Below are 13,634 nucleotides of genomic sequence, written 5' to 3' on the forward strand. Positions count from 1 at the left end.
AGGACAGGAAAAAACATACTTAGTACCCTAATGTTTTGATTTTGCAAGGAATACAACCAACCTCCCGATTTCATGGTAAACCAGGAGGCCTTCCTACTTTGGCACAGTTCAGCCAGGACTGCACAAATGACTGGGATCAAAAGAAGACATTCTGCTTCTTCACTTGAACTGAGTGTGAATTAATTTAAAATGTCAAACTTGATTTCGATAAAAGAGACTTGAAAAACAATACCGTTTGGTTAAGAAAGAGGTTAATGAGGAAAATGTAATCCCCACTCAAATGCCATTGGAATGCAAAGCCACATTTATTTGCATGTGTGGTAGCTGTAAAAGGTCCAAGGAATTTTGTTTTCAGTGTTTTGAATTGTTTATAATGTATTCTCTTTTTATTCCATCTACTAACAATTCCCAGAAATGATGGAAATCAAAAGATGGAAAAACATAATGGCACTTGGGTTCTAAGAAAATTACCAGTTGCAACATCTGCTCTAGCCACAGTTCATGAAGCAGGTGATTATGGAGACAATAAAGAAAAATGTTATTAAGTCAGTAAAAATCCCTTGAACCTTGCCAATTCTGTGATAGCGCCTTGAAGTCTGACACTCCAAAACAGTCCATGAAAAATTTTGCAACAAAATTTTCACTACTAATGATGCTCATTTGCAAGCACAGAGTTCAGATATTCCAGGCTGTGGGACATAAAACACACTGTACAATTTCTTTGACCTTGTTATGTTTTATTAAAGCATTTACCAAAGTGTCAAATAAAACAAATCTATTATTTAAAAATCAACCCTGGAAAGTCACTGGCTTTTCAACAGACGAGTTTTTCATCGCACTTTTAAGTATTTTTCCGCACGTTTCAGGGCCAGGAACTGCTTCATTAAGAGCACTGGGTTTCAAAACAACGCCATTTCCCCAGGCTCAGCAGCCAGAGCAGAGCACTGTGCTGGGAGCACCGGCCATCAGTTAGCGAGGAGCCAGGCCCTCGCAGACTTGACAGAAAGTCTGCCCTGTTAAGGTTCAGGCCACAGTTCACCTACTATGGAGCTGCTGCTCTATCGGTTAGGATTACCGTTGCTTAAAGTTTTATTTAATGCCCTGATCCATCACTTGAATGGCCTCCTTAGGCTTTCAAATATGGAAGAATGAAAATGAGACAAGAATTAACGTTTTTATGGCCTCTCCTAATATTTCTATTTCTGGCAAATTCTTTCAGATACAGAGAGTGATACAATTCTACAGTGATGAAATCCCTTCAGAAACCTCTCCTATTTCCCTCCCCTGAAGTTTTCAGGGGACAGGACCGCCTGTAGAGTAACTCCCTGCACCCCTTCCTGACCTAGCCCGTTGGTGCATTTGGAAGAACGACCGGCCTTTTTGGGCTAAACCTGGGCTGGGGTGAGAGGTGCAATGTATTAGGCCTCTAAAGTCCCAACCACTTCACAGAAATCAATAAACTAATACAGAATTAATATTTTTTGAAAGTTTTAGCACCATGTCCCTCCTGGGTTCCTGCAGCCAGTCATCACTGCGGCGCTGCCTCTATCTACATCATTGCTGGCATGTAGCAAGAGGGACTAAAGACCAAGTGCAGACCAAGGGCAGTCATTTCCACTCCCACTTCATTGGCCAGAGCAAGTTCACATGATCACACCCAAGTGCAGCAGACGTCTCCTCCTGCAGGGAGGGGGTACGGCGCCCGAGAGCAGTGAGACCAGAGCAACCAAGTCCTTCTGGACAACAATCAGTAAGGGACATATATTCAGTCTTGTCTCTGCTCAGGAAGAACTGCTGAGCCAGAGAATCAGCTCCGGAATAAGAGCTGCAGTTCAGGGCGTTAAGGTGGGGCCAGGCAGCAAGGCAGACGGAGGAAGTGGCCCCAGAGTCCGCCACTGTGGCCGGGATCGGCAGCACCCATCCAGCACTGCGTTCACACTGAGCCAGGCTGACTTGCTCAAGTCACTTGCTGTTCAGTCTCGGGCTGGAAACCAAAAACTCGCTCTCTTCCCTTAACTAGGGTAAAGGCTCACTGCGGAGTGAATGCCCAGAAATTAGAGCACAGGACAGGACAATATTCAATTAACTAACAAAATGGGCAGAGCAGACAGTCATGGAGCCCTAGCGAAAACGTGTGCCTACACTCTCAAAAAAATTGCTGGTTTTCCTGCTTTGCTGCAAAATCCAGAGAGGGAAGCTGGGAGAAGGGAGGCTTTGTGGTGAGAGAGGCAGAACAAGCTGCGGGTTTCAGGTCAGCAGGCAAGCTCTCCTGGCCCTGGCTCATCACCCCCAAAGGTCCCCCCGCCCAGGACGGTCACCTCACCAGCTGCAGGGTCTACGCCATACTCTGTGCCCAGACCGTCCTCTCCCCATGTCAGTCAGGGCTCAATACAGGAAACGGAAAACACTCCAGATCTTTCAAGCTCAGAGGGATTTAATACAAGCTATCACATGGAAGGGCTGGAGGAGCAGCCGTGAGAGCCCCCATACCCTCTAAGCTGGGGACCAGGCAGCGGGCCATGGGATGCAGCCACTGCCCACACTCATGCCTTCCAGAGCCTTCTTGGGCACCTACACAGCTGAGGAAAGACAGCGTCCTCCTCTTTTCTGCCTTTCAAATCTTATGTGACTGCATTTCATTATCAGAACCTGCCCCGCATCCTGCCTCTGGCTGCAGAAGTTACTGGGAATTCTGGTTTGTGTACCCCAGGCCCTGCAGCACAAGGAGTTCCATCGGCAAGAGCATGGCTCTCCTCCAGGGACAGGCAACCACAGTCCTCAGTGGCTGCCAAGAGTAAGGTGCCCTGGACCCCTCCTCTCCTGAGTCCCCTCAAGATGGAGAGTCCCCAAACTAACCAGTCAGAGCCGCTGTTACTGAGTCACCCTCCTCCAGATGTGATCCCCCGGCAGCCTTGACTGTCAGGGGACTAGCTTGGGGCAGGGGCAGGCAGGCTTCATGGAATTAAGGTGGTATTAAGGCCAAGATCTCAGGAGGGCTCTCCTCTTGCCCTGCCAGTCACCTTCTCCCCCAACACCCTTCTCAAAACAGACCGCTGGTTTGGTTCTCAAGGTCTGGTCCTGGGCCAGCAGCATCGGCATCACTCGGGAATGTGTTAGAAACGCACCCCAGCCTGGGTGCATCAAAGCTGGCGGGTGGTAGAGCCAAGCAATCTGTAGCTTAACAAGCCCTCCGGCTGATTCTGCTGCACCCCAAAGTTTGAGAACCCCTGCAGTTGGGACTTAGACATTTCTGGAACAAGAGAAAGTGGAAACAATGCCCACCTGATTACTAGGGGTGAACATGGCATACATCTCAGCAGAGGTCTGGTCAGGCTAAGATGGAGCCTGGGCTAGGTCCATTGCCCCAAAGTCCAAATCTACGTCTCCTTTCCCTCTGGTTGACCACGTGGGACAGGGTCAAAGCAATGACCAGCATGTTTGCAGGGGAAGAGAGAGAAGGGAGGCCATACCCAATCTGGATCTGGCTCAGGTAACCAATCCCAGTATCTGGCGTGGAAAAAAGACAGGCCTGGCTGACATTCCAGAGGACAGGCTCCTATACCAGGAAATTGGAGCAAAAGCCAAAGGGAGCCATCGACTCTTAAAACAAAAAACCTACCCCTCTAGTAAACACGGTTTAATCAAAGTCTTGTAGTATCTGCTCCCCTTAGACACTGGGGCGGAGAGGAAGATGAGGGACAGAAGCATTCCTCATGCCCCGTGTCAATCCCTGAGCTCCTAAATTGGTCTAAGACTATTCTACCTGCCCCTGCTAAGATAAGCTAAGACAAAGACTCCCCATTCCAAGACTTCTGACTCCAGCTGCCCCTCCCCCCTCCACACCCAGGTTGAATAAGCAGAATTCTTCTTTGGACTTTGCTGCAGAGGTTCTGTTCCCATCTTCCTGTTGCCACCTTCCTCTCTGAGGCCTGGGGCTCCATCTCATTCTTCCATGCCCATCTTTTTCCCGGGGTCTGAGGCCTGATGTGATCTCTTATCAAGCATTACTTTTGTAACCAGGAAAGAACCCACTGTGCTGAGATTTTAAAAACTGAATACCCACCTCCCGATCTCATTTCCCTGAGGGTCATGCTCAGTGTCAGGTCTACAAAGGGGCATATACCCTCTAGTTCACTGCAGAGCACCAGGAGGCGGCAGGAGCCCCAACCCTGCACCCCAAACTTCAAGAGCGTAACATGGATGGGGACCTTGTTGGATTTTCCTACAACCATAGCTTTCAAACTTTTTACTGTAATCCATGATAAGAAATACATTTTGCACTGCGACTCAGTACACACGTATATATACACGAGAAGAAAGACTTATGAAAGAATATCCTTAACATCCTTCTAACATTTTCCATTCTTTTCTATTCCACTTTAAAAATGCTAGTCAAATCCCATGTTACTGAGTTACTAATGGTTGGCAACCTGTGGTATGAAAAACACTGAAGTCCACACTGTAATAAACTCACCACCGGCACCCCAGAGAAGGCAGCATTAATAGCACACTCTCATTGTGACCAGCATTGCTGAGAGCTCTATGTGTTTGTATGTGTGTTACTGTCATTTCAATTAAAATCCTAAAATCGCTACAGGCCATAATTCCAACTCTGTGCTCCTAGTATTCCAACGAATACAAAAAAATTACTTTTACTGGTTTCATCTTAACTTCAAATTTGGTGATGATTTGAAACAGCGGCACGTGTGGATGGCTAAACTCTCATTACCAGATAAGCAGTTATTTTCTAAGTTTCAACAAACATTTTTGTTCAATGTAGTTTGGTTTAAATCAAGTAAATGGATATAATCGCATAATCGAGTTTCTCTCTTCTCCCTGTTAAATAAAAGCAGTTCAAAGACTGGAAACATTTCAAGGATGAAAAACGGGGTTTGAAAGCTGAAACGTGTGCCTTTCCTAATAGATTCAGACCCTCAGCTGTCATATGAGGGCAGCTGGAAGCCCTCCTTTCACAGCTGGGCCAGTTCTGCCTCTTTCGGACCTGCACCGACTCTGTCCCTCATCTCAGGTAGGCCCAGCACACGACACCGGGGCCTCTCCTGTCCCCGCAGTGCGGGCCCGCGCGTCATCTGCAGCGCAGACAGGCAGACACAGGATGCTGGCAGATTGGAACGGGCTTGCCCTGCTCCGCGCCCTCCTTCCCCAAATCAAAACCCACCGAAAACACCGCCAAGAGCCAGGAAACCTCATGGCGTTAATTGCTTCCATTCCCCAAGCTGCATGTGGCACACAGGACACCTCGTATCCCTCCAGGGGTGCGCAGGGGCGGGCGGAGGGTGCAGGGAGGGAGCGCCAGCCCGGCCCACCCTTCCTCCCGGCTCTGCGCCCTGGGCTCGGGCCTGGCTTGAGGGTTGGCGCCACCTGGCTTTTTCGAGCAAGAGAGGCGGGAGGTCGAGGAAGTGGGCGAGGTGCTACGGCCACTGCGGAGGGAAGGCGCCCCGGGGCGCCCCCCCTTCAAAGCCCTGGGGCGGCCGGGCAGTTGGCAACTGCGCACCGCGGAAGGACAGGCAATTACCCTCCAGGGAACCGAAAACCCAGGAATTTCCCTCGCTACTGATGTTAGAAGAGCGGATTCCACATTTAGGGCAGGCCCGAAGCGCAGAAATAACTGTGGCAACTCAAAGCATTATCAGCACTGGTCAATTTACGCCTTGATGGGCTCTGGCTGGTTTTACCGATCAGCTGTTTTGCGCAAACTTCCTACACTGACCTGCGGGAAAAGAAAGGAGACAGGAGAAGGGGCTCTGATCTCCACGGAGCTGCAGCACTGGAAAGGGGGCAGCTTGTTAAAGGAACCCCCTGTGCCTGGGTTTGTTCACATGCAAAATGGGGAAAACCACATGTTCAGTAACTGCTACAAGTGACCTATGTGAAAATAAAACAAAAGCCCACCGGGAAGTGCTTTCGACGTTACAGCTTTAGTAGAAAAGTACAATCATAGTCATAATAAAAATGGTAATGGACTCTAACACCCATTCAGAGCTCTATAAATCTGCACTGTTTGTGTGCATGGATGTGAGGAACTCACAGAAGGACAATGGAGGACACTACTACTAAACCTGAACTAGTTATCTAAAGTAATTACCTATCCACCTATTTCAGCTGGCCTTTTAAAGGGGGGAGGATCTAGAGAAAGGTATGTTTGGAAGCTGCTTTTCCATGTAACCATGAAGGTGCACCAACAGACACATGGATGCATGTAACAGGCACACATTACGTGCATGAATGGAAATGTGGACGTGCACGGGAAATGTGGGTTTGCATTTATTATAATAATGACTCAGGTACGGTGTTACACAGTTTACTGGAGACTTTGGCATTCACTTTTCATTTAACCCTCACAACATTAGGGGGCATCATTAATCCCCACTTTACAGGTGAAAAAACTGCAGTTCAGAAGAAAATAACTTGCCCCAAATCTTGATGATGAGAAGCTATAATACCAAAGATATTCATTCTAATTCTGGGCCATTCTCATATTCAGCCAACACGTGATGGACACCCACTGTATGCCAGTAAAGCATTGTGGCCACAAAGATTAAAGACCTATTCTACTGCCTTCGGGAACTCACACCTAGTGGAAAAGAGAGAAATGACACTCCTGTAGAATATAAACTCTGTAGTCGGCCTGAGCCCAAAAAGAGCAGACACCCAGGTGGAATCTTGAAGGACAAGGAGAATGACATCCTTCTACCTTATGGATGAGGAGGAAGGTGTGCAGCAGGCAGAGGGACAACACGTGCAGAGACATGAAGGCAAAAGAAACTGGGCTGTTCAACACAGTTCAGCAGAGCCAGGGCTCAGCGTGTGTGAAGGGAAAGTGGTGAGAAAGGAGATGTTATGTGAGGAGCATCACATGCTCGCATTTGGGTTTTCCTGAAGTCTATGCAGAATGAATGAAAGATTTAGAGTAGGGGCATGACATGATCAAACTGCATTATATAAAGATGACACCGGCTGCTGGGAGCACAGACTGGAGAGCACACTGGCAGTAGGAGCAATAATGGAACGACGCAAACTCAGTACCTGTCATCACTGAGGCAGGAGGTAGAGAGGGTGGATTTGAAAGATAATAGGAGGACCTGGGGGGAGTGGCCAGGTTACGGCCTAGCTCCTGACGGATGGTGGTGCCATTCATAGAGCCTAGGAGAACAGACTATGAGTGTGCAACAGGGACTAAAAACACATTCCGTTCTGAGCGTGACGAGTTTTCAAAATCTAAGTACATCTACTTAGGACGTGAAAATGTCCTCCAGCGAGGGATGGGATATTTGGGTCTAGCACTCCTAGAAGAGGTCTGAATTGTAGAAAAATATGCCATCAACGTCACGTGAAACCATAGAATGGCTAATAAAAACAATAACGGTAATAACGATAATCATTGCTAACATGCATCTAGTACTTACTACATACGTAGCACTGTGAAAAGCACGTTTAGTAGATTTTCTCATTTAATCCTCATAACCATCTCAGGAAGTATTTGGATTGACTATAGCCCAGGGAGAGGTTTTCATAAAGGAAGAGAAATGGTCCAGAACAGGACCCTGAGGATGAGGTTTAGGAGGAATGGGCAGAGAGCTCTTTGTACTCTGTTGCACAGCTAGAGTTCCAACGAACACCTTACATAATTGCCCAGATTCAAAGGTGGAAGGTGGGTATCCTTGCTCCGGTCCTACCTAGGACAACAGCCTGGAGTGGCTGTCTGGGCTGGGTGGCCCATTGCCACAGGCCTAAGCTCCCTGCTGAGGGAGACCCCCTCAGCCCTGGTGCTATGTGGGGTTCTTTTAGCCTGCAAGTTGTCAAGGTCCCCCAGCCTGCAGGTGAGAGAGGAAGAGGCTGCTTCAGTGCAGAGAAACTGCCTGTTGCGCTACACACCCATGGGAAACACATTACAACTGTTCCTCTGAAACACTCTGGATTCCAGCCAGGCAGCATCAACAGGCTCATCAAGGTCGACCAAGACAGGAGAAAGCACCCACACTTAATTTCCAACATGGCAGACAGTTCCCCACATCCTTATCTTACATCAAGAAGGTGCTTCCCCAAAGCAAGCAAGAGCAGCTTTACCATCTTACTATTAATGCTGGATAATTGCTTTGTTACCTCTTCCACCTGCACCCAATGTTGATAACTTGGGAGTGTGTTGTGTGAGGGAAAAGGATCAGTGAAATATTAGTCTGAACATTGGCTTTACTTTATAAATTTGTTAATTATTGTTTTGCCTCTTTATTAAGTTTGATCATGGATTTCTACCTCTAAAGAGACTCTAAAGACATGTGAGACTTGTGGCTGTATCCTCATTAGAGGACCTGTAACCTTGGCCCAAAGCTCCTTGTGGGCTCACAGTCCACACAATAGAGCAGGAATGTTTAAAGAAGTGCAGCACAAGTGACACGGTGCTGACTTCGAGTTTTGCTTTAAATTTGTACTCCTGAACCCAAGACTATTATGTTCTGGTCTGGGTATTGCTGTTCTGAATGAGAAGTGGGGTGAGGAGTGTGGATGGCTGGGTGGTAGAAGGAAATATCCTAGAGACTTGACCCATGCTCACCTGGCCCGTCTCTCCAATAATTTTCACAGAGTATGGCACTGAGCAAGACGCCATCCTGGGCTCTCCAGCTGTGCGACCGGGGGAAATCAGCTCTCTGGGCTCGTGTGCTCATCTGCAAGAAGAAGGGGCAGAAGCAGCTCTAAAGAACTATGCAGGTTTAACATTCACTGATTAACTTAATACAGGAATCAGCAGGGTGTCGGTGTTGGCTCTGTTGCTTCTTCATCTGGTAGGGGTAAGGGACTCACTGTATGTTGATACATACAACAGCATCAGAGAATATAAAAACAAATTGGGTTTGTGAACCGACAGATTACCAGGATTAAAAATTAATAACATAAGTACATGCGTATGCATACACACAAATATGTAACACACACATGTAATAAAAATTAAAAACGTGTATATAGAGAGAGAAATAAATCCAGAGAAATTGACTGGTCGGGACATGCAGCAGGTTGATGGCAAAGCCAGGTGTAAAGTCCAGATTTTCTAACTGCTTGTCAGGTAAGTTGCCGACCGGTCTGGGTATATAAGCCACATAAGTCACCAGACACTGGAAGATTTGATGAGATTCATGTTTAACCAGCTCCATGTGCGGCGGTGTGTTTCCTTCCCCCACTATCATCAGTAGCGCATTAGAAAAAGCTGCATGTTCTGGCGAAGGCATGGATCTTTTGTTAAATGGGAGCCCCCAAGAATTTACTCCTACCTTTAATACTAACCCTACGTGTAAATGTGCTGAAGGAGAACAGCCTGAGATCATTTTTCAGAGGAGACAGCAATCCATTTAACAGAAGTGGCGAGAAGAGACGAAATGATCCAGCTTGTCCTTCCGCTGAGGGCGGTGAGGGGCAGTGAGCTCTTGGGCATCAGCCTGGGAGAGAGAGCACTTCCCCAGCTCCATCCTAGCCTATGCCCTGGGCTAGTAACTACCTAGTTAGGGCCCAGCTCACCTTCCAGGAAGTTCAGAAGTTGAACCTAGATCATTTTAATGACCCCTCACGTTCTGAGATTTCACCTTGAGAAATTCCTGAAGCAAACCGCCTGAACTTTGAGCCAACTGTCCCTTGCCTCTCTCTGCTAGTTTAAAGAACTGCGATACTGGTCTCCTACTGTTTAGCAGTAATAATGATTTTAACATAGCTGTTAATGAGGAAGAGAAGCTTTGCACCTAAATCTTGTTTAGACTGAAGTAAAAAGTAAACTGAAGCCAGGTTTGCAGGCTTTTGCCTTCCCTCCACTTCAATTTTCGTTAACTATTGAAGAGCCCTGACCTAAGGAGAGCAAGGCGCTGAGGCCTGAGGACTCAGCTGGTGTAACGTGACATTAAGGTCTCGCTAACCAGCAGGAAACTTACCTGCTTTTGCAGGTAAAATGCCAGAAGCGACCTGGAGCTTCTGCTCTGGGTCCCGGGCGACTCACGGCTCTGCGGTCCCCCAGTCCCTTCCCGGGTGAGCATCACATCCCGAAAGGTCGTGGATCGCCTCGCAGCCTCCTCGCGAGCCCGTGGCTCCCTCCCACTGGGGGAGAAAACAAGAAAAGCCTGGGGTGAGGGCGGAGCGGGGATGGACAAAAAGGGAAGGAAGAAAATCCTGCGAAACATGTTTTGGCAGGTCCGGCATTCGGAGACCGCCATGTGCGCTCCATATTGCGCAGCCCCGGTCTTTGATGTTTTTCCTGAAAGTAGAGACATTATTCTTTCTCCAACCGCGCCTGAGCCCCACAGACAGGAAAACAGCGAGGCCAGGGTGCGGGCCCCCAGTAGGCCGGCCACGTGTACCGAGGTGCTGCCCCGACGCCCGCGGCCCCGCGCTCTCCCGTCGCGGACACCGGCCCGGCTGGCCCCGAGGCGTCCTGCCGACGGCGGTTAAGAGTTAGGAGTTACCTCAGGACCCTCGGCTCTTTGGAGTTTACCGAATGGCCCCCCACAGGCCCACTGTCAAGTCCTCCTTCCCTTTGCCTCCCTCTACCCGTGGCCGGACGGCACGGCGGACTTCCGAGGACTCTAAATCCGCTCGGGCTCCTCCCGGGAACGGGGAGGTAACGGCCGCCAACAGCCGCCAACAGCAGGGACTCAGAAGCGGGAAACTACCCGCTGCCGGGCGGGAGGGCGGCGCGGACGCGGTCGCAGGTCTCGCGCGACGCGAGGCTTCGACAACCCCGGCGCTTCGCAAGTGGGCGGGGCGGGAAGGGCTAGCCCGCGAGAGCAGGGACGTCGGCGCTCCCGCCGCTTCCGGGTCTCCACGAGCTCTTCCGGGGTGCGCGCCACGCGGACGGAGTCGGCGCCTGTGGATAGCTGCAAATGCGTAGGGGAAGGTTAGCGCCGAAAAAGAGCTGTAACAACTTTAGCCGACAGTAACGTTCGGGTGGGCGACAGCAGGACCCCTCCAGTTAGTCACGATCAAGCTCCAGTGCTCAAGCAAGTCAGCGTCTGCTCTCCGCCCGCCCAGAGAAGCGGAATCCGGGAAGCGGGGGATCAGGGCGCGACCTCAGCATCCCCGCCCCCACCCGTGGTAGCGAGTACTCGGGCACGGCCCGGGCGCCCCATTAGCTAGCGTAAATTCACTGGGCGCAGAAGACACGGCTTTTCTGCACTCTCGCCTCCGGGAAGGTCTCTGCTCCTGGTTGTCTGGAGTGAGTCTGGCCTGAGTGTGAATTCGGTCGGGCGGGCTCAGCACACCTCGAGCCTCGAGGGTCAGGAGATGAACACCGTCGGCAAAAGTCATAATGATGCCCTGTCCGTTCAATGGGTCAGCTGAAGCGGGCTCCCTCGTGTTTGGGCGATGTGTTGAAAGTGGGAGTAGATCCTCCTGAGGTGATCTCCTTTGTGAGCTTGAAATTAACTGGACACACCTGGCGCCTTTACTTACAGTTGCTCCTTTTCCTTCAGAGCATCCGTCTGTCAACCAAGATCAGTTGTCTCAGGGCCTACTGTGTGCTCAGATCTTGACCAGGCCACAGAAGGCCAGGTTCCTGCCCGTGAACCTGGCTCAGGACTTGGGAGTTAGCGCGTTAGTGGAAGAAAGGGAGGGGGCCCATTAAAATTACTTATTCTGCTGCACTTTTTTTCTGGAATGACTCAAAGTCACCCGGAGGAGAATATAATATTGCACGTCTGGCCTTAGGCTCGGCTTCCTTTTTCTGACCCTTTCTCAACCCGGCTTTCCCTCCTCAGGAGATTTGGAATTCCCCCTGCGGAGGGTGGGTGGGGAAAGAGCCAGCCCAGGTAAGTATGGGAACCACATGGTATCGGGAATGGACAAAAGGAAATCATCGCCAAATGCAACCAGGCAGGTGGTGGTAGATTGAAGCAGAAAGGGAATAGGAAATGTGAATAACCCCCAAGGCAGCAGACTCCGGTGGTGAGGTGTGAGAAACAGGCAACATTTGGAGCTCTGGAGTCAGAAGATTTTTGGCAGCTGTTAGATAACTTCCTGATCTGCAGTAAAGTTCACGTGACCCAGAGGATGTTTCCGGAATTCCGTTGCCTGGCTACCTTCCTCCCTTTCCAAGTCTGCAAGCTTAAGAGATTTTACTGGGTCCCAGTTGAATGGTGGTGCTGGCCAAATACGAGCCCAGGAAGAAGTCCTGACCTCCTACAGGGGCAGCCCCAATCTCACTCACCTGTTGCCTACCCATCTCTCAAGGTGACATAGAAGCCCCCGTTTCCAGCCGCCAACCTGTCGGTTCCGGACACTCCACAAACGGTCCAAACTGAACATTTTTTTTTTCTATTTATGTATACTTCCAAGAGTCTTCCACTGCCTCGGCGCCCTCCTGCCCCATCAGCAGGAGGAACGCGGTTTTCCATAATTAGGGCGTGACCAGTATGGAAATATATGCAAGGTGTTTAACTCTCCTTAGTGAAAAAATTTTAAAGGGATCCTGGCCCGCAATGCAGGATTCCCTGGGAAGCAGCGCTTAGTTAGCGGGGCGAAGCACCCGCCAATCCTGAACCCTTCTCTGCGTGGGCGAAGGCGGAGGAGGGGCTGAGGAGCCCAGGCCCACGCGGCTCCCTACGGCCCAAATCCCTGGGTTCTTCCGGGGCCAGTGCAGTTGTCGCCTCTTGGTCCCTGCGGCCAGCTGGCCCTCGCATCGTTCCCACTCCCAGGCCCCCTAGTCACGCACGTGGGGCCTGGCCCGCCCGGCAGGTGGATAGGAGCTCTTGCTCCACGGGCATCGCGAGTCCAGGTTTTTGCGCAGGTTCCGGCCGGCTTGGAGGGATCATCCTCCGGGGCGTTCTAATGTGGGCTTTCCAGACGGGCAGCGAGAGGGTTATAGAACAGGCTGGAGAGCAGTCGCAAGAAAGCAAGGATCAGACCTCGCCCGCCGGTCGGAGAATGTAAATTACGCGGCAAGGCGCTTGTGAGACCCAAGGGAAGGACCTGGAGACCCCAGAGTCGCGGGTCGAGGGAGGGAGGCCGTTGCTTAGGAAGCCACACCTCGCGGTGGGAAGAGGGGATGGCAGTTCTGTCACGTTTCCCGCGTTTCTAGGAAGAAAGTGCGGTGATTTCCCCGAAGATGAATAAATACGCAGCGATGAGGATCACCAGGGCTAGGAGGTAGGAACTTTCAAACCCTTATTGGGCATATGTCCCCATTTTTCAAACGCGAAAACAACCCCGGCGAGGCCAAGACGCTGGCTTAAGCTCATAAAGCCAGTAAGTCCAGAAGCCAGGATCCAGCTCAGGTGCACCTGGCCCCAAAATGCATTAAGGCATTTGCCACTCAGCCTCTGGCAAGGGGCTCAGTCTGGATCGTCGCTACATTCCTGATTCTACAAGAGTCGCAGATCTGTCCGTACTCTTGAATGCTTTTGGGGGCGGGGGGCGGTGTCATCCTTAGCAAAGGAGAGATTTACTTTAAACCTGCCTCTCGGAGGAAGTGGGGGGGGTTAGTAAGTCTTCTTAAGTATGCCAGGGACGTCTTCTATTTCCGCCGACCATAAGCACGTAACTGCCTTCCAGCCCCGCACCACTGCACACTCAGCAGCTCACAGCCCGCCGCCGTCGTGCGCCTCTCCGCCGGCACGGAGTGATACCGAAGCAGCAGCTGGGGA

The 13,634-nt window shown here is 50.5% G+C and overlaps 1 protein-coding gene across 1 annotated transcript in view; it reads right to left on the reverse strand.

Annotated features, from left to right (window-relative positions):
* LOC114883882 overlaps positions 1–11,301 on the reverse strand; it is a 50,745-nt gene extending 39,444 nt beyond the window's left edge. Inside the window, exons 1-4 of the mRNA XM_029202085.1 lie at positions 11,084–11,301; positions 10,668–10,724; positions 9,933–10,095; positions 8,573–8,684 (exon numbers count right to left, since the gene is read on the reverse strand). Coding sequence (XP_029057918.1) covers positions 8,573–8,684; positions 9,933–10,095; positions 10,668–10,724; positions 11,084–11,301 — 550 coding nt within the window. The remainder of the gene's footprint in view (positions 1–8,572; positions 8,685–9,932; positions 10,096–10,667; positions 10,725–11,083) is intronic.
* Between the last annotated feature and the right edge of the window lie 2,333 nt (positions 11,302–13,634).

This window comes from Monodon monoceros, unplaced genomic scaffold, assembly GCF_005190385.1.
Source record: "Monodon monoceros isolate NGI ecotype Baffin Bay Population unplaced genomic scaffold, NGI_Narwhal_1 Super_Scaffold_5, whole genome shotgun sequence".
Taxonomy (NCBI): Eukaryota; Metazoa; Chordata; class Mammalia; order Artiodactyla; family Monodontidae; genus Monodon; species Monodon monoceros.